General features: G+C 42.0%; 2 protein-coding genes across 3 annotated transcripts in view; both read right to left on the bottom strand.

The window, feature by feature from the left end:
• The window catches only part of apbb2a (amyloid beta (A4) precursor protein-binding, family B, member 2a), a 35480-nt gene extending 16764 nt beyond the window's left edge, over window positions 1-18716 (bottom strand). Inside the window, exons 1-8 of one of the 2 annotated variants that reach the window (XM_058063309.2) lie at window positions 18143-18713; window positions 13330-14585; window positions 11746-11948; window positions 11330-11476; window positions 10689-10774; window positions 10553-10613; window positions 9954-10100; window positions 9737-9864 (exon numbers count right to left, since the gene is read on the bottom strand). In XM_058063309.2, coding sequence (XP_057919292.2) covers window positions 9737-9864; window positions 9954-10100; window positions 10553-10613; window positions 10689-10774; window positions 11330-11476; window positions 11746-11948; window positions 13330-14554 — 1997 coding nt within the window. In that variant the 5' untranslated portion in view covers window positions 14555-14585; window positions 18143-18713. Of the gene's footprint in view, window positions 1-9736; window positions 9865-9953; window positions 10101-10552; window positions 10614-10688; window positions 10775-11329; window positions 11477-11745; window positions 11949-13329; window positions 14586-18142 lie in introns of both variants that reach the window. The other variant, XM_078788177.1, reaches the window with a different exon arrangement.
• Window positions 18717-19056: 340 nt separating this feature from the next.
• dele1 (DAP3 binding cell death enhancer 1) lies at window positions 19057-24667 on the bottom strand. The gene is made up of 12 exons (XM_078788373.1): window positions 24491-24667; window positions 23203-23320; window positions 22744-22849; window positions 22221-22356; window positions 21960-22151; window positions 21763-21854; window positions 21585-21684; window positions 21148-21290; window positions 20659-20814; window positions 20375-20467; window positions 19930-20083; window positions 19057-19854 (listed from the first exon to the last, which is right to left on the bottom strand). The coding sequence occupies exons 1-12, from the start codon at window positions 24519-24521 to the stop codon at window positions 19607-19609; spliced, it is 1569 nt and encodes a 522-aa protein (XP_078644499.1). The 5' UTR covers window positions 24522-24667; the 3' UTR covers window positions 19057-19606.
• Between the last annotated feature and the right edge of the window lie 465 nt (window positions 24668-25132).

Genomic DNA, 25132 nt, shown 5'->3' with positions numbered 1-25132 from the left:
CTGACCTTTTCTTCTAGATAAATGGAGACACAGAAGCGTAGGGCCACATGTCCCAATACTATTGTTCACGATGGCCGCAATCACAGTGTTAAAGTTAACGCATCGTCCTAAAAAGCCAATGAATTTGTATTCTACCGATGAACTATAATCAGCGCAGCCTCCATCCTCATTCTTGTTATTCTCATTAAAAAAACATGGCGACTTACAACGATGAAGAAAAAAATGTAACAAAATGGAACCCCCGAGTGGCGATAAACGCACATCACAAAAAAAACAAGTAATCGCAGTTCACTCAAATGGAATGTAAAACAAGGCGATAAAAATTCTAATAAAAAGGTGGTGATAAAAGCCGCATCGACGAGGCACAAAGTGAACGCTTTATTTGCCGACATTGCGTTGAAGGTGCAGGAAAAGTGAGTTTGATGGCATTTTTACTTGAAATATAAAAAGTGTTTTCATTTGCCCGAGCTATATGTGTGCTTAGGAGAGGAATATACACCCACATAGGGAATTCAGTAAGCAATGCAAATTGTTTCATGCGCCACATTTCATAGCCACAGGCCACCCACAATGCTTTGCATAGGATGGACCACGCTAATTGATGGCAGCAAGCGGAGGACACCGTGCAGAAGGAAAACAAAATGAGAAAAGAGAGGCAACTGAAAGCAAAAGGAAAGAGATGCGTCCTTTTTTTTTATACCTGCTTTTTAATGTACAAAAACCTTGGTTAGCGGCATTAATCGTTGCATCTTTTATTTACACCTGCTTTTTAATGTACAAAAACCTTGGTTAGCGGCATTAATCAGTGCGTCTTGTTTTTTTTTACACCTGCTTTTCAATGTACAAAAACCTTGGTTAGCGGCATTAATCGTTGCATCTTTTATTTACACCTGCTTTTTAATGTACAAAAACCTTGGTTAGCGGCATTAATCGGTGCGTCTTGTTTTTTTTACACCTGCTTTTCAATGTACAAAAACCTTGGTTAGCGGCATTAATCGTTGCATCTTTTATTTACACCTGCTTTTTAATGTACAAAAACCTTGGTTAGCGGCATTAATCGGTGCGTCTTGTTTTTTTTACACCTGCTTTTCAATGTACAAAAACCTTGGTTAGCAGCATTAATTGGTGTGTCTTTTTTTACACCTGCTTTTTAATGTACAAAAACCTTGGTTAGCGGCATTAATTGGTGCATCTTTTTTTTTTTACACCTGCATTTTAATGTACAAAAACCTTGGTTAGCGGCATTAATTGGTGCGTCTTTTTTTACACCCGCTTTTTAATGTACAAAAACCTTGGTTAGTGGCATTAATCGTTGCATCTTTTATTTACACCTGCTTTTTAATGTACAAAAACCTTGGTTAGCGGCATTAATTGGTGCGTCTTTTTTTACACCCGCTTTTTAATGTACAAAAACCTTGGTTAGTGGCATTAATCGTTGCATCTTTTATTTACACCTGCTTTTTAATGTACAAAAACATTGGTTAGCGGCATTAATCGGTGCGTCTTGTTTTTTTACACCTGCTTTTCAATGTGCAAAAACTTTGGTTAGCGGCATTAATTGGTGCGTCTTTTTTTACACCCGCTTTTTAATGTACAAAAACCTTGGTTAGCGGCATTAATCGGTGCGTCTTTTTTTGACACCAGCTTTTTAATGTACAAAAACCTTGGTTAGCGGCATTAATCGGTGCGTCTTGTTTTTTTACACCTGCTTTTTAATGTACAAAAACCTTGGTTACCGGCATTAATCGTTGCATCTTTTATTTACACCTGCTTTTTAATGTACAAAAACCTTGGTTAGCGGCATTAATCGGTGTGTTTTTTTTACACCTGCTTTTTAATGTACAAAAACCTTGGTTAGCGGCATTAATCGGTGCGTCTTTTTTTTTTACACCTGCTTTTTAATGTACAAAAACCTTGGTTACCGGCATTAATCGTTGCATCTTTTATTTACACCTGCTTTTTAATGTACAAAAACCTTGGTTAGCGGCATTAATCGGTGCATCTTTTTTTTTACACCTGCTTTTTAATGTACAAAAACCTTGGTTAGCGGCATTAATTGGTGCATCTTTTTTTTTTTTTACACCTGCATTTTAATGTACAAAAACCTTGGTTAGCGGCAATAATTGGTGCGTCTTTTTTTTTACACCCGCTTTTTAATGTACAAAAACCTTGGTTAGTGGCATTAATCGGTGCATCTTTTTAATGTACAAAAACCTTGGTTAGCGGCATTAATCGGTGCGCCTTTTTTTTTACATCCTGAATCTTAAAATAAAAATAAAAATAAAAATAAAAATAAAAATAAAAATAAAAATAAAAATAAAAATAAAAATAAAAATAAAAATAAAAATAAAAATAAAAATAAAAATAAAAATAAAAATAAAAATAAAAATAAAAATAAAAATAAAAATAAAAATAAAAATAAAAATAAAAATAGGTTTAGTACTCTGTACTGTTTATAGGACAAAGGTGGGCTGCGGACATTTTTTAGATTTTCAAGTGGGCCCTGAGTTGGTAAAATTTGGGAACCCCTGGTCTAGAGGACTAACAACCACAGTACAATACAGTATATGCCCATCTTAAAGCCTCTACTAAAAGCAGCATTTCCAAGTATCTCCCCATGCTTGTGCAGTGCACCACAGTAGAAGCAGATCTTCTGCAGGGAAATGTATTTAAGTATAGTAGTCATTTGTATGATTCCCTACTAAATACGTGAAAAAACGTTGCTGCCACACCCTTGCAAAATGATGCATCTTCAAACTAGCATTTATGTTTTAGCCAGAAAAGACACACACACAACAAATAGAAGTCATCACTGATAAATCCACACACATTATAGAGTACAGTAGTTGTTTACGCCAGACGTGACGCATCCTTAGCGTGCCTTAGCGCCGAGAAAAGGAGCTGATTGAGAAAAGTGTGTTTCGGTACACACAACATCACAAACGCACACACACTTTGTGACCTGATTCCAGGCAAGGAAGGAACGAAGTGTAGGATCGGAAAAAAAAAATGTTGTAAGGGAGTAAGGAGGGTTGGGGGGTGGCACGCTGGGAGGCGCACGACACCCGCATGTCAACACTCGTCATATTTCCTTGCATATTTTACAGCATCGGTGTTCAAGGCATGGGGGGGGGGGCGTGAAAGTGGGAGTAAGATGATGTCCTGCCGCTCCCGTCGCTCTTGATCATTTCACATCACACTGCTCTGGAAAGCGAGTGCGAGTGTGTAGCATCGGTGTCTACTTAAGTACACACAACTTTAGGGAAATGTCACCTCGGTAAACCGCCTCTATTCATGTGTCTTAATGTGTGTGTGATGGAGAGATAAAGAAGATGTGTGGGAGTGGAGTTGAGTCGAGTGATTCCAAGTCTTGCTTCACAGTGCAGTTTCAATCACACCGAGTGTCCTAATTAGCTGCATGTGCAATAATGCAGGCTGCACGGTGGTCATGTGGTTAGCGCGTAGACCTCACAGCTAGGAGAGGAGGTTCAATTCCACCCTCGGCTATCTCTGTGTGGAGTTTGCATGTTCTCCCCGTGCATGAGTGGGTACTGCGGTTTCCTCCCACATTCCAAAAACATGCTAGGTTAATTAGCGACTCCAAATTGTCCATAGGTATGAATGTGAGTGTGAATGGTTGTTTGTCTATATGTGCCCTGTGATTGGCTGGCCACCAGTCCAGGGTGTAACCCGCCGCTCGCGTGAAGACAGCTGGGATAGGCTCCAGCACGACCCTCGTGTGGATAAAAGGTAGGAAATGAATGAATGAATGAGTTCTCCTCCTATTTTGTGTGGAAGTGGTAACTTTTTGGCTTCTTATTTTGTCTTTCCCCACCCTCGGCCATCTCTGTGTGGAGTTAGCATGTTCTCCCCCGGTACTCCGGTTTCCTCTCACATTCCAAAAACATGCTAGGTTAATTAGCGACTCCAAATTATCCATAAGTATGAATGTGAGTGTGAATGGTTGTTTGTCTATATGTGCCCTGTGATTGGCTGGTCACCAGTCCAGGGTGGACCCCGCCTCTCGCCCGAAGACAGCTGGGATAGGCTCCAGTACCCCCACGGTAGAAAATGAATGAATGAGTTCTAATCCTATTTTGTGTGGAAGTGGTAACTTTTTGGCTTCTTAATTTATCTTTTTCCCACCCTCGGCCATCTCTGTGTGGAGTTAGGGTTAGCCCCCCGCGACCCTCGTGAGGATAAGCGGTAGAAAATGAATGAATGAATGAGTTCTCCTCCTATTTTGTGTGGAAGTGGTAACTTTTTGGCTTCTTATTTTGTCTTTCCCCACCCTCGGCCATCTCTGTGTATCAAACCAGGTGATACCAGGTGTATCAAACCATGCTAATGTATAAGCGCTAAAGAGGGGGGGGGGGGGGGGGTCCAGGCCATGATGACCCTTCGAGGTGTAGAAGCTTTGTCGGAACCTGATTGGAGAATAGAAATCCTGGACCGGCAAGCAGCACACGTGTGGAGAAGAGGATGTGATAGATGGTGGTGTGCTAGAAAAATGGAGGCGCAATGAGGGAGGGGGGAGGGGGGGTATTAGGGACGTGTAAAGGGGGTGGTGGGGGGGGGCAGCAACGCCATCAATCAGTGTGGCATATATCCAATGTGTCGGGGTGATCAGGGGTCTGTCCCAGTGGGCCGACATGCAGAGGATATGCCTTGCATATTAATTAATGCTGTGTTGACATGAACAAATAAGCAAAATAGCCCAAATATGCACGGACATAAATGGATGTGATGGCTGGAGTGGGCGGAGCTTTAAAATATTAACGACACATCAAGGCTGCGTGTCATGTCTGTTATATTCTGAACACAAAAGGTCAGCTTTGGACAGGGGGAAGACAAAACAAAGACGACTATGAATACAAAGTTTGGTATACAAAGCAGAGCGATGACAATAAAGCCAATAAAACAGCTTCATAAAATCAATAAATACGCAATAAAATTAGTTACACACAACACAAACTCTCCTGCATCATACCATAAAGGTATTTATTCTAAATATTAGAACCAACACTCCTGTTAAAAACATAATAGTAGCTTTTTCCACAAACGTAAGGGTCTCAAACACGCGGCCTGCGGGCCAAATGTGGCCCACAGGACACTAGTTTGAGGCCCCCGCCTTGAGTTTGATATGGATGCTGTATGGTATCATGTACCCAGAAAAAATTATTACGTTTGATTAATGTTCATGTTAAAGGTTAAATAACTGTTAATAGTTATCCTCCCTATCCGTGTGGAAGTGGTAAGTTTTTGGCTTTTTTTTAAGTTGAAAGGAAATAACTTGAAGGCTACCGTTTAGGTCGCTAGCTCTCTAGTTTGCGAGTTAGCATGTGTCTCAAGACCCTGCAGTTGCGCAATATGTTGTAAATAAAAAAGTATAAATGTGACTATAGTCGTGTTTTGTCATGTCTACAGGGCTCTAATAATGCTTTGTTCATTTTAATCTGAAAAAAATAATTTGTCTACCCACCAACTATATGTGGTTTCTTAAGTTTTTATTATTTGCTGTTTTATTATTATTATTATTCTATTTTTCATCTTATTTTGTGCAGAAAAATAAAAAAGATATTTGAGAACAGTGGAATGTTTTATCAGAGCACTGAAAAAGTTTGTATATTTTTCTGGTTTTAATATATTTTTCTGTTTTTGAAAACCTGATGTGGCCCAGTGTCACCCAGACCCTAGCTCCAGTGGCCCCCCAAGTAAATTGAGTTTGAGACCCCATGTGTATCATGTTGTGATGTGCGTGTGTACATCATTAGTTGCAGTGGAGCTGAGGTTCCACTTTGTTAACATTTAAAACGCTATTAAGGGTACATGACACATATTAAGTGTCACAAGCCAAGGGCATGATAACAACCAGGGATTGCCCCCCCCCCACGTCCCCCAACTCCCCTTATGTCATAAATCTTTAGACTGTCTTTTCACTTGCTACATTCATGCTCATCCATCACCGTGCTTGTTAAAAACACCAATTCCCATGCACACTTGCAGTACTTGACTCGCCTTTATATACATTTGTAAACGCAGAAGTATGCAGAAGCTAAAAATAGTTTCAAAAAAAGTCGTTAATCCCGTTTGCACCCCAATCCGTCCTTTGCTTACTACACGCGTTTTAGCATCCTATCTTCCCTTCATGCAGCCTGCATCCTCGCACCAAAGCCTCAAGAGGCTGACAAAAAATGGAAGAGTGATGTAGAGAATGAAGGAGTGGTAAGATACTCACACAGGCAGACATGGTGGCCACGTCACAGACTAGTTCCTCATTAGCTCCTCTGCCTCGGTGACATTGCGATTACAGCTCGAAAAGGGGGGGAAGGATGCTTTCTCTTTCTAGACGTCGTCTTCTTTTTAATCCTCAAGGGCTTCTTTCCAACCTCCTCTTTCCCCACTACTACTACTACTACTACTACTACTACAACACCTCGGTGTGCACACTCAAGAACGAGGAGTGAAGCATCTCTGAAGCACCTGCACCTAAACCTCCAGAGTTACATGTGTGCACAAAGTGGTAAAAAAATGGGGAATGCTTGCACATTCACAAGTGCAGAGGAGAAGCAGAGGGAGGCTGAGCGGAGCAGCCAATGACACAAGAGGGAGGCACAGAAGGAGGGCTGGAGACAAAGAGTGGGACGCGAGACGGAAATATGGGATGGAGAAAACACCCTCGTTCAACTTACACACACACACACACACACACACACACACACACACGGAACGAGTGCTCCAGATTTAGACCAATGACTTCATCATCTTCAATACACCTGCACACAAACACACGCAAACGCATGCAAGCAGGGGCGTGCACATACACTCAGACTTGCTGAGTGCTCCAAATATAGCCGCATGACTTCATACAAGGGCCCCGCCCCACTTAAGACAGAAGAAAAAGGGGGGGGGCTCATTCATTTTAAATCAAGGTAGGGGGAGCAAGATGTTCAGTAGATGATACAAAACTACACACAATAAAGCATTTATGGTCGGTAATGTATTTAACCCTCCTCTTGTGTTAGAGTCGGTATTGACCTGTTTTACATTTTAATGCATAAAAAGAAAAAACTCTATTTCAGCAAAAATAAAAACAAAAAAAAAATTTTTTTTTCTACATTTTAAAATAGTGTGGTTGAAATTATGACCACTGTATTGTTATGGTCGGTTTCTACACGGTTATAATAATATGACTATAAAGCAGGGGTCTCAAACTCAATTTATTTGGGGGCCACTGGAGCTAGGGTCTGGGCAAGGCTGGGCCGCATCAGGTTTTCCAAAAAAAAAAACAAAAAAAAAAACGCATTTATTAAAAACAGAAAAATATACAAACTTTTTCAGTGCTTTGGTTCCGATTTTCTACAATAAAAGCTCTGATAAAACATTCCACTGTTCTCAAATATCTTCATTTTTATTTTTCTGCACAAAATAAGATGAAAAATAAATCAAGAAAAATCAATCAATTAGTAATAAATAAATATAATAATAATAATAAAAACTTAAGAAACCACATATAGTTGGTGGGTAAACAAATTATTTTTTTCAGATTAAAATGAACAAAGCATTATTAGAGCCCTGTAGACATGACAAAACACGACTATAGTCACATTTATACTTTTTTTATTTACAACATATTGCGCAACTGCAGGGTTTTGAGACACATGCTAACTCGCAAACTCGAGAGCTAGCGACCTAAACGGTAGCCTTCAAGTTATTTCCTTTAAACTTAAATAGCCAAAAACTTACCACTTCCACACAGATAGGGAGGATAACTTTTAACAGTTATTTAACCTTTAACATGAACATTAATCAAACGTAATAATTTTTTCTGGGTAACACAAGAGGAAGGTTAAATAATTTCTTCGTTTACTCCTGAATGTGTTTCACCTTAATAGTAATTTCATCAAAATCAACCATCAATAAGCTTCTTATTCTGCTTATTAAGATTATTAAGATTTTCCAATATGCAAACCAGGCCGCAGAGAGCCCCCCCCCCCTCTCATCAAAATTGACACATTTTCAGCTCATCATCAAACTAAACTGCTCTCACGCATACCTCAGAAAACATATTAGTAATGATTCATATTCATGTTTAAAAAAAAAAACACCCTATGGAAGGGAGGAAACTATAACATCAATCTTCAAAACAAATACTGCATTCAGTGCAGTTTAGCACACAGACTATGACTCTGGCGCCCTCTAGTGGCGATAGTCATGTATGGATTCAAAACGAGTCCATTTTCATCAGGCACGTGAAACTATTTCCTGCTGTAATTGACTGCAAGTTGAATATCTACATTATGCAATATATCATTATCATTATTACAGATTTTAAAAAGCAAGAAGGAATAGAGTAACTTTTTATATATAACTTTTTCTGGCAAGGGCAACCTGTGGAGTGATATTTTTTATTTTTATTTTTTAAAGAAACTAAAAAAAAAAATACATTTCATTCATTCATTCATTCATTTTCTGCCGCTTTTCCTCACAAGGGTTGCGGGGGGTGCAGGAGCCTATGCCAGCTGGCACCCTGGGCTGGTGGCCACACAGGGCACGTATAGACAAACAACCATTCACACTCACATTCATACCTATGGACAATTTGGAGTCGCTAATTAACCTAGCATGTTTTTGGAATGTGGGAGGAAACCGGAGTAAACATGCAAACTCCACAGAGATGGAGACCCAGACTTTCGTACTTTAATTATGAGAATGTATTTAGTGAAGTAAAATTGTGTTATTTTGTGATAAATTTTTGCAGGATGTAAGCCAGGGGTCTCAAACTAGCGTCTCGCGGGCCGCATTTGGCACCCACCTTGATACCAAAGTTTAATGTTAAAAAGACAACTTAAAGCTGTGTGCAAACCGGACACAATTAACATGATTTTATTGCCCCGCCCATACTGTTACCCTACCCTGTTACCCTGCCCTGTTTTGCTTTGGATTAGCAATGAAGCTAAAGGCTTAAATGACGCTGGGTACAAAATAAATGCAGGAAATGATTTGGAATAAAACAGGAAATACACGTCAAGATAAAGCATCTCATCAAACATGTTGTTAAAGTTACGACGCCGCTCCCGGATGGGACTGAGTACGATGCTAACTTGCTAATTGGGTCAAATTATTAAGTTTCATTAATGTTCATGTTAAAGGTTAAATAACTGTTAATACTGTACATTTGAATCAGGAAAAAATAATTTCTCTACCAACTGTATGTGGTTTATGTTTTTCTTATTTGCTGTTTTATTATTATTTTACTTATTTATTACTGATTGATTGATTTATTGTCTTTATTCTTAATTTGTTTATTTAGTTTTTTTATCTTATTTTGTGTATAGAAAAATAAAAATTAAGATATTTGAGAACAGTGGAATGTTTTATCAGATATTTTGGTTTTTATTGTCTTTATTCTTAATTTGTTAATTTATTTTTTAATCTTATTTTGTGTATAGAATAATAAAAATTAAGATAGTGTAGGGTATAGCAGAAGCAAAAGCATTGATTTTTTTCCAGTTTTTAATAAATGCGTTTTTTTTTTTTTTTTTTTTTTTAAACCTGATGCGGCCCGGCTTCACCCAGAACCGAGCTCCGGTGGCCCCCCAGGTAATTTGAGTTTGAGACCCCTGATGTAAGCGCTCTACTGTTTGCCTGCATTGCATCACTTCACACTTCAACAGCAGCTACAAACTAGCCGAGAACGCTTTCTGGAGAAGCGCCGGACATGTTACAAAAATACCTGTCATGGTCCCGGCCCACTCCCCACACACGGATGCTGCTGATTGGCTGAGAGTGGAGAAGACTTCGATCGTCCGGGTCGACTAGAGTCAACATGCGGTCCTGAAGCACCAGCAGCATCCCTTTACCCTGGAAGAACAACAACAACACAAAAACACTAAGCAATGCGGAGCTGTTTATGATTGTGGTTTATGAATATAAATATAATAATAACTGACCTCCCCCCAAACTCCAGCCGAGTCCCGAATGTCTCTCCTGCAGTAGGACAGTTGTCTTATGCAGTGATGGACGGCCACACTGCTCCTCCCCTCGCACAGGTCTTGTTCGTCCATCTCCACCCAGCCCAAGGATCGCACTGGGAAGGACTATAATAAAACCACAAACGCTTTATTTACAAATTTGCTATTTTATGGCTCATTTTTTTAATTATTTTACCGCAACTTCTCACAAAAACTTGTTTTTTTATTACTATTATGTTTCCAATGTGAGTGTGAATGGTTGTTTGTCTATATGTGCACTGTGATTGGCTGGCCACCAGTCCAGGGTGTACCCCGCCTCTCGCCCGAAGACAGCTGGGATAGGCTCCAGCACCCCCCCCCCCCCCAAATGAATGAATGAATGAATAATATTATGTTTCCTTCTATCTTGAAACAGTCTTCATTCTTTCATGGAGACCTGCCTTTCGCCAATTCTACCACAAGAGGGCAACAAAAACAACGTGGCTGGATGAAATATAGCAGGATGGCTGCAACTCCAAGCAATATCAAACTAGCAAACAATGATAGTTTATGTTGACTTCATTAGCAGCTATTCTTACCATTGCTTCTGCATCAGAGAAGGTATTGTTGAGGTCCACGGTCTCCAAAGGCGCCGCAGGGCTGCAGGAAAGCCAGTTTAGGGGTATTATAAAGATGATATGACAACATCATACATATTAAATCTGCTAATTTTACTTGAGTTTGAGTGAAGCATAGCGAAGTGTGGCCCCTTCAAATGCCTTCAGACTGGGGTCAGGATAGATTGGATAGTCCTTCAGCTCCTGAACAGACAAGACACACAAAGAAAAAAGCAAAACATAAAATTCAGTAACGACAAAAAAAGGATAATTATAAAATAAAAATGAAAAAATCATTAAAAAAAAACTATATTAGGAAAGCAGGAAGTGAACAAATGTAACAGTTACTGATTGTAAAAGTACCAGATGGAGGGGTAGGATTTAATAAGCTTTGTTTCTTCCTACTCCTTTTGGACATGTGGAACTGGGAACTGATTATGTGACAAAAATGTTAAAAAATAAAAACAAATCATAAAAAAAAAATAAAAAAAACTTAAACAATATTAGGAAAGCAGGAAGTGAACAAATGTAACAGTTACTGATTGTAAAAGTACCAGATGGAGGAGTAGGATTTAATAAGCTTTGCTTCTTCCTACTCCTTTCCTGTGAACTGATTATGTGATGCATTCAATTGTAATCTGATGCATGTTCAAATGAAATTAAACCATTACCAAAGTTCATAGACATTCTTTATAAAGGAATAAGCAACACAATAACCATAACAGCGGGAAAAAAAAGAGGAAATAATGAAGGGCTTACATTGTCGGTGCAGGTGGTGCTGTTGAGATTCAATGCTGAGGAGATGACATCATTGGAGGGGGTGGAGGAGAGGGAGGAGGGGGAGCAGCCAGAAGGGGAGGGGACGGGCTCAACCGAGCTAGTATCTGAGATGAGGCTGCTGGGACGCTGTGGCAGACAGGAGGAGAGAGGGGGTGCGGTGACGGGTACCATTCATATATTTTGTTATTTATTACCCGTAGATAGCAGTTATTTGTAGGGTTGGGTATTGTTTATGTAAATATTACCCACCAATATTTGTGCTAAATGGGTATTTTTAGGTTAATGGATGGATGGACTCCATAATAATCCTCCCTTAGTCCTAATTCGTCACCTTCCTGTGACGTTTAGGACAAACCCAAACGTCCCAATACATTTGTCCACATTGTGAGTCTCACCTCGCTGGGCGGTTTAAGCGAGTCGTGCGTCTCCTGTTGCGGTTTGTTCTCATCCGGCTCCTCATCGGCACACGTGGGCTGGTTGCTGGAGGCAACGGGTCGGTGGTACTGAGTGGTGCCGGTGGGTATGTGCCAAAAATAGACCTCTGATGAGTCGGAGATTTCCCGCCAGCCTGGGGGCAGGTCCCCCTCACCCCAAACATCTGTTAGTGTAACAATAGACAAATATTTAGATCTGGTGTATATTATATATATTATATACATGCGTGCATAGGAAAGAGAATGGGGATCATTACAGCTTCTGTTGTCATGGCAACTCTTTTCACATCCCCTAAAGTAGTGCCCATGGGCAATGACCTACCCTGTTTCTTCATATTTCTAATTCTCTCTGCTTTTGCAACCTTTTTTTTTATTTTTCTTTCCTTTCCTTGCCACACCCTAACTGCAGTGTCCTAGCCGTCCATCCATCCTAATCACTTCCTGCGCCATAAGGTGGCTCACTGTGGTCTTCAAGGTCCCTGCAGTATTGCTGGAGTGATTCTCTTCTTGAATGAGAAACTTCCCGACAAGCATATGTTTGTAAAATTTGAACAAGATTGGTTGAAAAACAGGGGCTCACAGCTAAAAGACCAGGGTTCAATTCCACCCTCGGCCATCTCTGTGTGGAGTTTGCATGTTCTCCCCGTGCATGCGTGGGTTTTCTCCGGGTACTCCGGTTTCCTCCCACATTCCAAAAACATGCTAGGTTAATTAGCGACTCCAAATTGTCCATAGGTATGAATGTGAGTGTGAATGGTTGTTTGTCTATATGTGCCCTGTGATTGGCTGGCCACCAGTCCAGGGGTGTACCCCGCCTCTCGCCCAAAGACAGCTAGGATAGGCTCCAGCACCTGACGTGACGCTCGTGAGTATAAGCAGTAGAAAATGAATGAATGAATGAGTTCTCCTATTTTGTGTGGAAGTGGTAACTTTTTGGTTTCTTATTTTGTTTTTCCCCACCCTCGGCCATCTCTGTGTGGCGTTTGCATGTTCTCCCAGTGCATGCGTGGGTTTTCTTTGGGTCCTCCGGTTTCCTCCCACATTCCAAAAACATGCTAGGTTAATTAGCGACTCCAAATTGTCCATAGGTATGAATGTGAGTGTGAATGGTTGTTTGTCTATATGTGCCCTGTGATTGGCTGGCCACCAGTTCAGGGTGTACCCCGCCTCTTGTCTGAAGACAGCTGGGATAGGCTCCAGCACCCCAACACGGCGCTCGGGAGGATAAGCAGTAGAAAATGAATGAATGAATGAGTTCTCCTCCTATTTTGTGTGGAAGTGGTAACTTTTTGGTTTCTTCACATTCCAAAAACATGCTAAGTTAACATCCAAATTGTCCATAGGTATGAATGTGAGTGTGAATGGTTGTTTGTCTATATGTGCCCTGTGATTGGCTGGCCACCAGTCCGGGGTGTTTGTATTTTTGTATTGCATGTGTTAGCATGTCTCCCAAATCATTTTGAGCCCAACCCATAGGGGGCGCCACAACGTTCATTTCCAGTCATGTGTAAAAACGAGTTAAAGACAAACATAAGAGCATCAAACCTGTCTCTTGTGGACTTTGAGGTGAGGGTGACTCCTGGGACAGAGTAGTCCAGCTGGAGTCTTCATCCTCTGACGGCGTATCAGGAGTCAGATCCATTCTTAAGCTCACTTTTGGGAGACCCGTCTCTGGTTGAGGATCTGGATCTGGGAGAGCCCTGTTCCTCGTTGGGGTGTTCCTCTCACTGGACCTGGTCTGCTTAGGTGAGGACGGCGGGTACTGTTGCAAGAACTGGTTCTCGTTGTTGGGGTGCAGCTCTACCTTGATCACCCTGGGCTGGGAGCTCCGAGGAGGCTTTGCGGGACTTCTCGGACTTCCCAATAATTGGACGCAGTGCTCCTCTTGGATCTGGGATGTGGCCTGGTTCCGGAGGTGGTTGTCTGCTACCCACTCTGGGCTGTTGGTAGATGAAGAAGAGGAGGAGCAAAGTGGGGCTTCCACTACCACAGGTAAGAGAGGCTGTCTTGCAGTTGGTGTTGGGTCTTCATTGTCTTCTTCTTCTTCTTCTTCTTCTTCTTCCACCACAGGCACCACCTCTTCCTTGCTGCTGGGCTTCTCCTCCTTTTGGCTCTCCCGCTCCTTGACCGGGCTGGCCTGCTCCTTCTCTGGGGAGGACTGCTGTTGTTTCTTGTCCTCCTTGTTCTCCTTGTTCCCCCAGCTCAGGTCCCAGCCTTTGTCGTGGTACTCCAGGAAGCTCTTTGTTCTCCTTCGGAATGGGGGAAGCTGCGAGTTATCCTTGTCAAACTCGGCCCAGTCAGAATTGGAGTTATCCATGGGATCATTCTGGATCTTACTCAGCTCCTGCTGCTGACTCTCGGCACGTCTCTGCAGGTTGGCTCCGTTCTTGGCCAGTTTGGGGTTCGTCGTATTGAAAAGCGAAGATGAGGACGACGAGGAGTAGAGAGCAGAACTGGAGGAGGACTTAGTAGGGAGGCCTCTCCCTCTGCTCGCAGGTTGGTTCTTTGATGACAGGTTATCGCTTATCCCCATGACACTCCGCACGCTCGTCATCGTATGTCTCTGACGGCTCTTGGGCAAGGTGGCGGAACCGCCGCTTTCCGCGTTGACGGACTCCTTGATGACATCACGGCCGAGAAGTTGATTGTATGAGGAGCGCAGGCTGAGCGAAGTGGGAGGGGTGGCGGCGGGGCCGCTGCGGTTGGACAGGCCCACATTGGAGGGGGAGGAGCCTGAGCGAGAGAGGGGAGGGGTTTGTACAGACATCATGGCTGACTGGATGCGCGCTGCAATGGCCGACCTGTTGGGAGGAGAGACACAAAGGTCAGGAAAGGAAGTATCTTTTATAACTAAAAAAAAAACCCCACATAAATACTGTAAATGTACCCATATACAGTACTGTACAATACCGCTCAAAAGTTTGGGATCACTTGCAAATTTCTTTATTTTGCAAAGAAAAACACATTTTCATGCATTTTGCGAACAATTTTTTCCATTTTACAAACAATGAAAATTAATCAGATGATTTTCATCATTTTATAAGGCTAATAGATTATTAGAAAAAGCATCTAAAAATCTAAACTAAAACTAAAATCTCTTACAATGCTGTTAACTACTCCCTTCAGAGAGCAGCACAAACGGAATCTAACAAGGACAGAAAAACGCTGCACAACTGTGCTGATGATGGATGACTAAGGATAGGTTTTAAAATGAAAAAAAAAAACATTAATAAAATACCATACATTACTGCTCAAAAGTTAAAACACATTTTCATTTTCACATTTTCACAAATCAAGAATAAAGAAAATCAATCAATCAGTAATAAATAAATAAAATAATAATAATAAAATGGCAAATAATAAAAACTTAAGAAACCACATATAGTTGGTGGGTAGACAAATTATTTTTTTCAGATTAAAATGAACAAAGCATTATTAGAGCCCTGTAGACATGACAAAACACGACTATAGTCACATTTATACTCTTTTTATTTACAACATATTGCGCAACTGCAGGGTCTTGAGACACATGCTAACTCGCAAACTAGAGAGCTAGCCACCTAAACGGTAGCCTTCAAGTTATTTCCTTTAAACTTAAATAGCTTACCACTTCCACACGGATAGGGAGGATAACTATTAACAGTTATTTAACCTTTAACATGAACATGAATCAAACGTAATAATTTTTTCTGGGTACATGATACCATACAGCATCCATATCAAACTTGCGCGGGGCGCACTAACATTAAACTTTCATATCAAGGCGGGGGCCTCAAACTAGTGTCCTGCGGGCCACATTTGGCCCGCGGCCCGCGTGTTTGAGACCCCTGGTTTAAGGCGTTGTAGCAGCTTGCAGACAGAAGAGCGTATGATCGGAGGTGGCTCTGCAGAAGTACTACAATCTGAGGGGTGTTTTTCCTGAAAGAGGGCAAGGGAGAGGCCAATTATTTTCAGGGTTGTGTTTACGATTCTCTGGCGCACAAAAGTGGCGTTGAAGGCAGAGCTGCCATCTTTCGGCATTAGCTCATACTGTTCTTACTGAGGATGGATGACATCATCAAGTGGAGGCATCCTTTGCATTTCTTTCATCTGCTCCCATTGAACATACAAGAGCCCACTGCGGCTTTTGTATCCACATACACATGCATCGGCTCACACCCAATTTGCATGAACTCTTGCTGTTCTAATAAAAAACATATGCATGCTGATGATTTGATGACTTAGGACCTAGGATTAGTCTGCAGGGAGAAATGTCTAACTTACTAAATAGCAATTGAGCTCTTGTTTTCTCAAGGTAGGTCAACTCTGACTGATGCATGACAGCAAAGAGAATATTTAGGGCAACTTCACAACATCTATACATATATCCTTCTATACATATGCGGTATATCCAGTATAGACATACTCAAATACAAAAAGAAAAACGGGAGTGACACAAAACCGCTTATCCTCGCAGCTGTCTTCAGGCGAGAGGCGGGGTACACCCTGGACTGGTCGCCAGCCAATCACAGGGCACATATAGACAAACAACCATTCACACTCACATTCATACCTATGGACAATTTGGAGTCGCTAATTAACCTAGCATGTTTTTAGACTGTGGGAGGAAACCGGAGTACACGGAGAAAACTCACGCGTGCACGGGGAGAACATGCAAACTCCACACAGAGATGGCCGAGGGTGGGGAAAGACAAAATAAGAAGCAAAAAAAGTTACCACTTCCACACAAAATAAGAGGAGAACTCATTCATTTTCTACCGCTTATCCTCACAAGGGTCTCGGGGGTGCTGGAGCCTATCCTAGCTGTCTTCAGGGCGAGAGGCGGGGTACACCCTGGACTGGTGGCCAGCCAATCACAGGGCACATATAGACAAACAACCATTCACACTCACATTCATACCTATGGACAATTTGGAGTCGCTAATTAACCTAGCATGTTTTTGGAATGTGGGAGGAAACCGGAGTACCCGGAGAAAACCCACGCGTGCACGGGGAGAACATGCAAACTCCACACAGAGATGGCCGAGGGTGGAATTGAACCCTGGTATCCTAGCTGTGAGGCCTGCACGCTAACCACTCTCACACCGTGCAGCACATTTACTACAAATAAGCATTAAAGTGAATATAGGCTACTCAGCACTCAGATGCTTAATGATGCCACCACAATGCCAGCAATCTTGACAATAATAGTAAAGCTTTACAGTGACTACTCTAACATATAGCCAAATAAATCATTTAATATTCTCTCGGCATGATGCAGCGGTGTTACCATTACCAAGTGACCGAATGTGCAGTCCTGCAACTCCAATGTAAGAACTACGTATCACCTCAGTCATCGTCGAAGCACGGAAAGCACAAACACAGCAGATTCGAACACAAGACAAGATCTTGGGAATGGAGCAAAAATGACACGGCGTAGCGCAAAGAATCCCTGACCTGTGCACTTTCTCAATGCGGGGCCCCCGTCACTCCTGGCCCTCCTCTCACCTGGAGCCAGACAAACACAACAACAACAAGCCGACGTGTTTTTGCTGACTGTGCACGCCACTCTGCAGGCCTCAGACACACAACAGGTACCCGCATTAAGAATATTCCTGTCAGCTGTTCATATAACAAATTATCATTGATCACTGCATGCTAGGCTGCCATTTTGCCGTGTTTTGTGCTCCTGCGATTAAAAAAAAATCACCACACACATGGCGTCTCTGTCTCCCAAACAATGCACGCCTTAATTAGCGTGACAAAGTGAAGAGACTGAATCCAAGAAGGAGGCGGATTGGTTATTAGCGGCAGGAAGTGAGGTGCATGACACAGCGGTTTGCTGGACAGCATGCAGTGATATCTCAACACCCCCCCCCCACCCAGTGAGGTCATTCATACAGGACAGGAGCAACAAGTATCTCTATTAACTCAGCATTAAGAGTCATTGATGCAACATGTGATTTCATATCGGATGCATTCAAACCAGTTCCAATAAACAATCAATCTGGATTTGAATTGTCAATTAAGGCCACATCTCACATGATAAACACCTTAGAGTTAACATTGATTGACAGCTACAATATGTTAGCCTGTAAACCATTTAAACATGTTTAATTTCAAGTCAAAATGATTTAAATGTAATATATGAGACCAAAACATGGGAGAAAATCAACTTGAGAAAGTCAATGATGTCACCGCCTTCCTCCTGTATCACTAACTCCATCACCAATGGAGGACAAACACTACTAAAGCATCTTATTACATCTTCGGTTAAGATACAGAGGAAGCAATGGCGCAGTTCAATCCTCACACATCCGGTGCATCCATCACTCCCCTGCATGGTGCACATCCCACCGAGATCACCTTATTTACTTACCGCTTAGCTCAGCCTCCACAAGAGGGGGGGGGGGGGGGGGCTTCGGTGTCTTCCACTCCTACGTCGACACGACACAACTGAGCACGGAGCTCCGGTCACGGAGCGTGTCTTTTAAGAGCCAGCCCGCCCCTAAGCTTCAGCCGCCCGCATCCGATCACATCATCCGCCCTTCTCTCCGACCCCGGATCACAGCTCCGCTCCGCCGGCCAGGCTGCGATTGCTCTCTGCGCCACCGACGTCCGGGAGCGGCGAGCGGCGCTGTGGAGCTCCTCGAGCCGCAAAGGGCAGCCAATCAGAGCGGAGGACGAGGGAAGGAGGAGGAGGCGGTGGCGGCGGCATCCACCATTATTAAAACCACCGGCGTTGTCTTCTTCAAGTCGGGTATTGAAATCACAGATCATGTAGGTCTTACGTCACACCCGGAAAAACATGAATGGGGTACAGGAGATCTTGTCAAAACACAAACAATTGCTTTATGTTTTCTGCGGAGTCATTTCCGGGAAGAAGCTTGTTCACAATATTAGGTACACTAGCACATTCTGTGTTGTGCCTTTACAACAGAGGTCTCAAACACGCAGCCCGCGGGCCAAATGTGGCCTGCAGGACACTAGTTTGAGGCCCCCGCCTTGATATGAAAGTTTAATGTTAGTGCGCCCCACGCAAGTTTGATATGGATGCTGTATGGTATCATGTACCCAGAAAAATTATTACGTTTGATTAATGTTCATGTTAAAGGTTAAATAACTGTTAATAGTTATCCTCCCTATCCGTGTGGAAGTGGTAAGTTTTTGGCTATTTAAGTTGAAAGGAAATAACTTGAAGGCTACCATTTAGGTCGCTAGCTCTCTAGTTTGCAAGTTAGCAAATGTGACAATAATGAAGGTATCCATCTTTTTGTTTCCACTTGTTTAGTGCAAATAGAATCCAGCCAAATACTGTTTTGTAGATTTTTATTGTGCATATGCACACAGTAGCAAAAGTCTTGCAGTGTATCCTATATGTTAACATCAAGTAGAAATAAAAGGTTGGAGGTATCCCATACGACAGGTCGGACACCATATCAAGTTGTCTGTAACGCGGATTATGTCCTCCTCACATTATCTTTAACACTGAATAAAACATTATTAGTATTTATGTAATACAAATATAAAGGCTACTTACTTTGATCGCTATGTGGATTATTGTGGGCTAGATTGAATGCCTCCTCCGCCACACACACACGCATTTGTTGTATATGTATGTACTATGAGATCGCGTACGGATACCTTAATAGCTGAATATATGAAAATAACTCACCAACACGGATATAAAAAACAAATATCAAAGCCATAAATCGTGCCGTGTTGTGCTACAGAGTAGTGCCTCCAAGTAAAACACATATAGAACATCCAGTGGGCTAATTCTCAGTAACAACAGAACTCACCTGTGCAGGACAAAACAAAAACAAACCACCATAGATGGCAGCTATCCAATCCCTACCATCCACTGGCATGATTTCCCCTCTGTGCTTTGGGGATGAAGGTGAAGGGTGGAGGATAGCGATGGGGGGACATCCATGCTCCCTGTGCTCCAGGAGTGAGACAGGAAGGGAAGGGTCACAGAAGGACCGGCGTCTGCATCTGCAAGCGTGTGGCCGGCCGGAGATGAGCGTGGCTGCTTGAGGTGGAATTCAGACACGACGAAACATGGAGAAGATCGGATGGAGCGCAACACTGCATAGACCGCAAGGCGGGGTTCAGTTTCTCACTCTCACTGCGGCGACACACACAGGACGTGCTTTCGCTTACCGTCTGTCTCGGCGGGAGATGTCAGTAGAAGCCGTGCCTGATCGTTGCCTGCTTGAGCAGCGCATCTGTACAATTCCATTGCTGTTCTCAGGTTCGGCTGGACCCCAAAGCCACTCTCATAGCACTGACCCAAGAGGAGCAGAGCGGTGTCGTCCTAAACACAAGAAGACGAACACTGAGCTCACAAATGTAAAATTGAAGCACCATAATCAAAGCAAAAAGTATTGATAATAGTGGTTATGTCCAGTAACCTCACTCCAGCCAAATACTACTGAAAGTAAAATAAAACTAAAAATATACATCTTGTCTATTTTGTATTAAACCCAGTGTGGTGGTGGTACTAACGGCAAAAATCACCGAAACTCTGCCAAATATTTCTGGACCTGGAAAGGCAGTATCAGGTATAAGTCAACAATAAAAGACAAGCATCTACAAGTGTGCTCACTCTGCTCTTTGCTGCCATCTGCAGGTAGTGGACAGACTTGCTCCCGTTTCTCACAGGCTCCTGAGCATACACAGAAGCCAGGCACGTTTGAGCCTATAAATGGGGATTCAAGCACACAGACATGAGAAACCCATACATTACAATAACACAATTTAATAAGCTATTGGTTCCGGTAAACATTAATGCTACACAAAAAAATATTTGGATCCATTTTCAAACATTTAGTAGTAACTAATATATTTATATTATGCATTAAAGTTGTAGCGATGCAAGATGAGGCCCACCTTAGTAAGACCAGCTGCAGCAGCCTTCTGCAGGAGGTTGATGGCTTTGTTCAGCTTTTCTACACTTTGGTGCCCGCCGGCTAGGAGCAACTTTGCACAGCGATATTGAGCCTGTGCGTGGCCCCCGACTGCTGCCCGCCGGTAGTAATGGTACGCCTTCATGGAGAGGAAAAAAAAGGAATATGGGCAGAGAGGAATAATTAAATACAATAATGTCATGAATAAAGATGGCCGTCCATACATTGATTTGTATAAGAAGAACTGCTGAACTCTAATTTGGTAAAATACAAAACCTCTCTACACAAAGATAATAATGCTTTGTTTTGTCACAGACATATCCATCATTAATAACACCTCCCATTATTATGGGGCTATACAAAAACAATAATAATCATTCATTATTACGCCTCTATGAGTGTCAAATGATTCAGCTCTTGTAATTAATGTTATGAAGGAGTATTTGAAGTGGGAAAACCGGATGCTCCTCACCTTGTCCTTGTCCTTGCTGACTCCTTTGCCCATCTCGTAACAGACGCCAGCGTTAAACTGAGCCTTGCTGTAGCCTTGCTCGGCGGCCGCCACAAAACAGACGAATGCCTCCTCGTAGTTCTTACTTTTAACTCGTTGGAGACCTGCGGGATGATGGGACAAATGATGGAACTGGTCTGACCTAACGTTAGATGTGCTAGGCTAAGCCTTTAGCTGCTTCATTGGTAAGCAAACTCGTTCTTACAGAGAAGGCATATCACTCTTGGTGCCGCCGGAGTGTTTTTGAAATGTAAATTTCCTATTCATAAGACCGACAACTCTCACATCTCGCTGCTCCTCACCTTGCCCTCCCCATTACAATGGCCACTTCAGGGTGGGATTCAAGATATTTTCATAAAAAGCAACCCACATACAGAAACCGCAGTGGAAGAAATTACCAATAATGTTCAGTATGACTGGGACGCTGGTGTCTGCCACTTGTTTGAGGTTCTGTGCAGCTTCTGCCAGCCTCTCCTCACCTACGAACATACCCTGAAAGCAACAGAGGACAACAGCACATACGTAAAAAAACAACAAAAGCGTTGATATAAAATTCAATGAGCTCTAAATGTGCACCTCGTCATGAGCATGTTCTGTCTCTGCGCTGTCTTGCCTGCAAACGTTCTCTGACGGGCATGAATCCGAGAGGTTCATGTCCAAAGATCCGTCTGCGTGATCAAAATGACGCACAGAGAAAAAAAGTAGGAAACTCAGCTCCTAATTTGGTTCAAATTGTATACACAGCATCCAGTATCTCGTAGCACTGAACACACCATCCAAAGGTGAATGGAGGCCTGGTGGCCTCTGGTGGTCTGACATGGAGGTGGGAGTCGTCAGGTGCTTCTGCTCACTGCTGTGTTGATGTCTTCCGTCGTCTCCACCGCTCGTGCTGCTGCTCTCACCCGAGGACCGACCGTGCAGGCACAACACACCGTTTCCTCTCGGAACCACATCATTCCTTGATACTGATGAACACACACAAAAAAAAAGTGTCACAACGAGAGCAATTTTATTTGCAAATGTGAAGTGCTTACTGATCTCCAGCAGGAGGCGATAGCCACAGTTGTGGATATTTGACGCTGCGGTCAAGTTTGGACTGGGGTCGGTGCCTGAAGAGAATCTGGAGTGGACCCGCCGGCAGATCTGCATGAAGAGAACTGCCGCCGCACCCTTTGGATCAACCAGAGGAATCTTATTAGAAATATGCCGTACACCATACTGAATAACTTCCAGAAAGAAACGGGAATGTTTTGATTATTTCTTAATTTTTTCTGTTTTTGTGAATAAGCCTTTTATGAACACATAGTGTATTAGATAAAAAACACCCCACATTAGCTGATTTATTATCAGTTTTGGCATTCCAGTGAGACCATAAAAAGCTGTGTCAGATGCAGTGACCAAGTGTGACCATTGAGGGGCGCTGCAGGGATGTCTAAAAATGAACATCAGTTTGGATAGCTTGGCTTACAGAAACAAAACTTCCTATACTGACTATTCTGTGTCTTCTGTTTGTTAAGGCTTTTATGTATGTATCGTTGAAACAGGAATGGAACCTACCCATCCCATGGCATCGAGAGCCGTGTAACGCCGCAGCTCAGGTGAGCTGAACCTGAAGGCCCCGTGTTTCTTCCTCCGACTCTCACCATCCTCTTCTTTCTGGGAGCTGACCGAGAGACGTCACAAACACGAGAAAGTTAGAAAGTTCTGGAAGATCACCACACACACAGAAGCCTTTATTAGATACACCTGCACAATTAAATGTGACAGTGTTGTTTAAAAAATGCTGAATTTTGGCATCAATTCAAACTAGGGAGGCTTTTTTTTGTAGTAATTACCTATTTTGGGTCTGAATCCATGTGGTGATTGATTAGTCTCGGAACCTAAAACCCTGATTGGAAGGTCTCTAATTCCAATGTAATCTAATGCTGATGCGGCTCAGAGCTAAAAGTGAAACCATCATGTGGATTCCATTCTTTCTGCAGGATAACACACATAACAACATACGTGTGACGCTACCTGCTGTCTGGGGAGTTTCGAGAGGTGGAGAGCACAGTGGAGGTGTTGATGACCTCATCTTCCACATGGTGGTTCTGGGGCAGACGTAGTGGGGTGCTGCTGTGGTATCGATGCAGCACTGCAAAGGTGAAAAAATGTCATCACATTAATGCAACAAAATGTCGGTCGGTGCTGAAGAACTATTTGAGAAAGTCAAGGGATATGAACCCTGTTTGTCTACACATACTGTACACATGCAGTACACTGACTGTAATGTTCTTACCAGTGGTGGCATTAAGCCTATTTTAGGGGGGATTCTGACCCTAAATTGAAAAAATCAATAAAAAATATCTAATCATTTAGGGGGACTTAAGAATATTTTAAGGGGACTTCTGGCCTCCTAAATAATGATTTAGGGGGGCTTTTGCTCCTAAATTGAAAAAAATCAATAAAAAAAAATCAACAGAAAATATCAAATTATTTAGGGGGACTTAAGAATATTTTAGGGGGACTTCTGGTCCCCTAAATAATTATTTAGGGGGGGTTGCTCCTAAATTGAAAAAAATCAATTTAAAAAAATCAACAAAAAATATCAAATTATTTAGGGGGACTTAAGAATATTTTAGGGGGCTTAAATAATGATTTAGGGGGGCTTCTGCCCCTAAATTGTGCCCCTAAAGTAATTTTTTTTAAACCTATAAAAAATATCAAATTATTTAGGGGTCTCAAGAATATTTTAGGGGGTCTTCTGCCCCCCTAAAATATTCTTAAGCCTTAAACATTTTTATTTAGTTTTTTAATTGATTTTTTTTTAGAAAAAAATCTGACAAATTTTATATAATAGGGCAAAAGCAGGCTAATACTAGCCTACTACTACTACTACTACTACTGCTACTCGTAGTAGTAATAATCAGAAGAAGAAGAATGAACTAAATCTGTCCAAAAGTGGGAAAGTTATATCCCGGTTCTTGGTCCTTATTTGTTCTTATACAGTTATGATCCATCTAAGGTAGGAACCACAGTCTAGGAATATGAAGTTAGTAGTATTGTACAGTGGTAATGTGTAATGGAAGCCATGTTTTTTTTTGTAGAAATACCACTTAAATAACTTTCTAGCTAACAAAATAGCTAAACGAGTTGTTCTATGAACTCAATATTAAAACAAACAAACAATTGCGGTCATTAATGTCACGTAAGATTATAAAAACCGGAAACGCCAACATTGAAACCGGATTTCAGTGTCATGGCGGCTGCTTGAGGTGACCAAAATAAACAGCCACCGGTTGTTTGTGTCAGTTTAAGGTCTTACCTCTCCACACAATTCCTTTCGCTCTCCACATACTTTAGTCTTTTCTCTCGCAGGACGAATTACGTCCACCCGGGCGCCATTCTAAGAGACATCTGTCTCGAAGCAGAAGTCTCCGGGGTGACAGCCGTTACCGTCGAGGTCAACTCCTCGCGACGGAAAATCACGAGTGGCGTTTCAAGCGAATGCAACCCGGAAGTGGTTCACATGACGCAATCGAGGCCAGTTTGTTTGAGCGATGTTGCAGCGACATCTAGTGGTGAAAGAATGTAATGACAGACAGGAAAGCACAGTAAATAATTTCAATCATATTTAAAATAAACAAATCAAGTAAACATCAAGTAAACATATAAATAAACATATAACATCAAGTAAACATATAAATAAAGTAAATATAAATATAACATATAAATGTAACAAAGTAAAGTAAAAATCAAGTAAACATATACACATTTTTAAATATAAAAAATATGAAATATAAAAAAACATATTAAAAAATAAAATAAATAAAAATATAAAAAAATATTTTCATTTTCTTTATTATTGTCTATTTTTCGTATGCCTTTCTCCTTATTTAATTTTGGACTGAGGATCAACCAAGTGACGCAGACGCTGACCCTTACTGGAAACAAAAACTGTTCCAGC

This window comes from Doryrhamphus excisus, linkage group LG22, assembly GCF_037039965.1.
Source record: "Doryrhamphus excisus strain RoL-2023G ecotype Guam linkage group LG22, RoL_Dexc_Guam_v1.1, whole genome shotgun sequence".
NCBI lineage: Eukaryota > Metazoa > Chordata > Actinopteri > Syngnathiformes > Syngnathidae > Doryrhamphus > Doryrhamphus excisus.
Note: the sequence above shows the minus strand (reverse complement) of the source record. Positions and strands in the feature narration are given on the sequence as shown.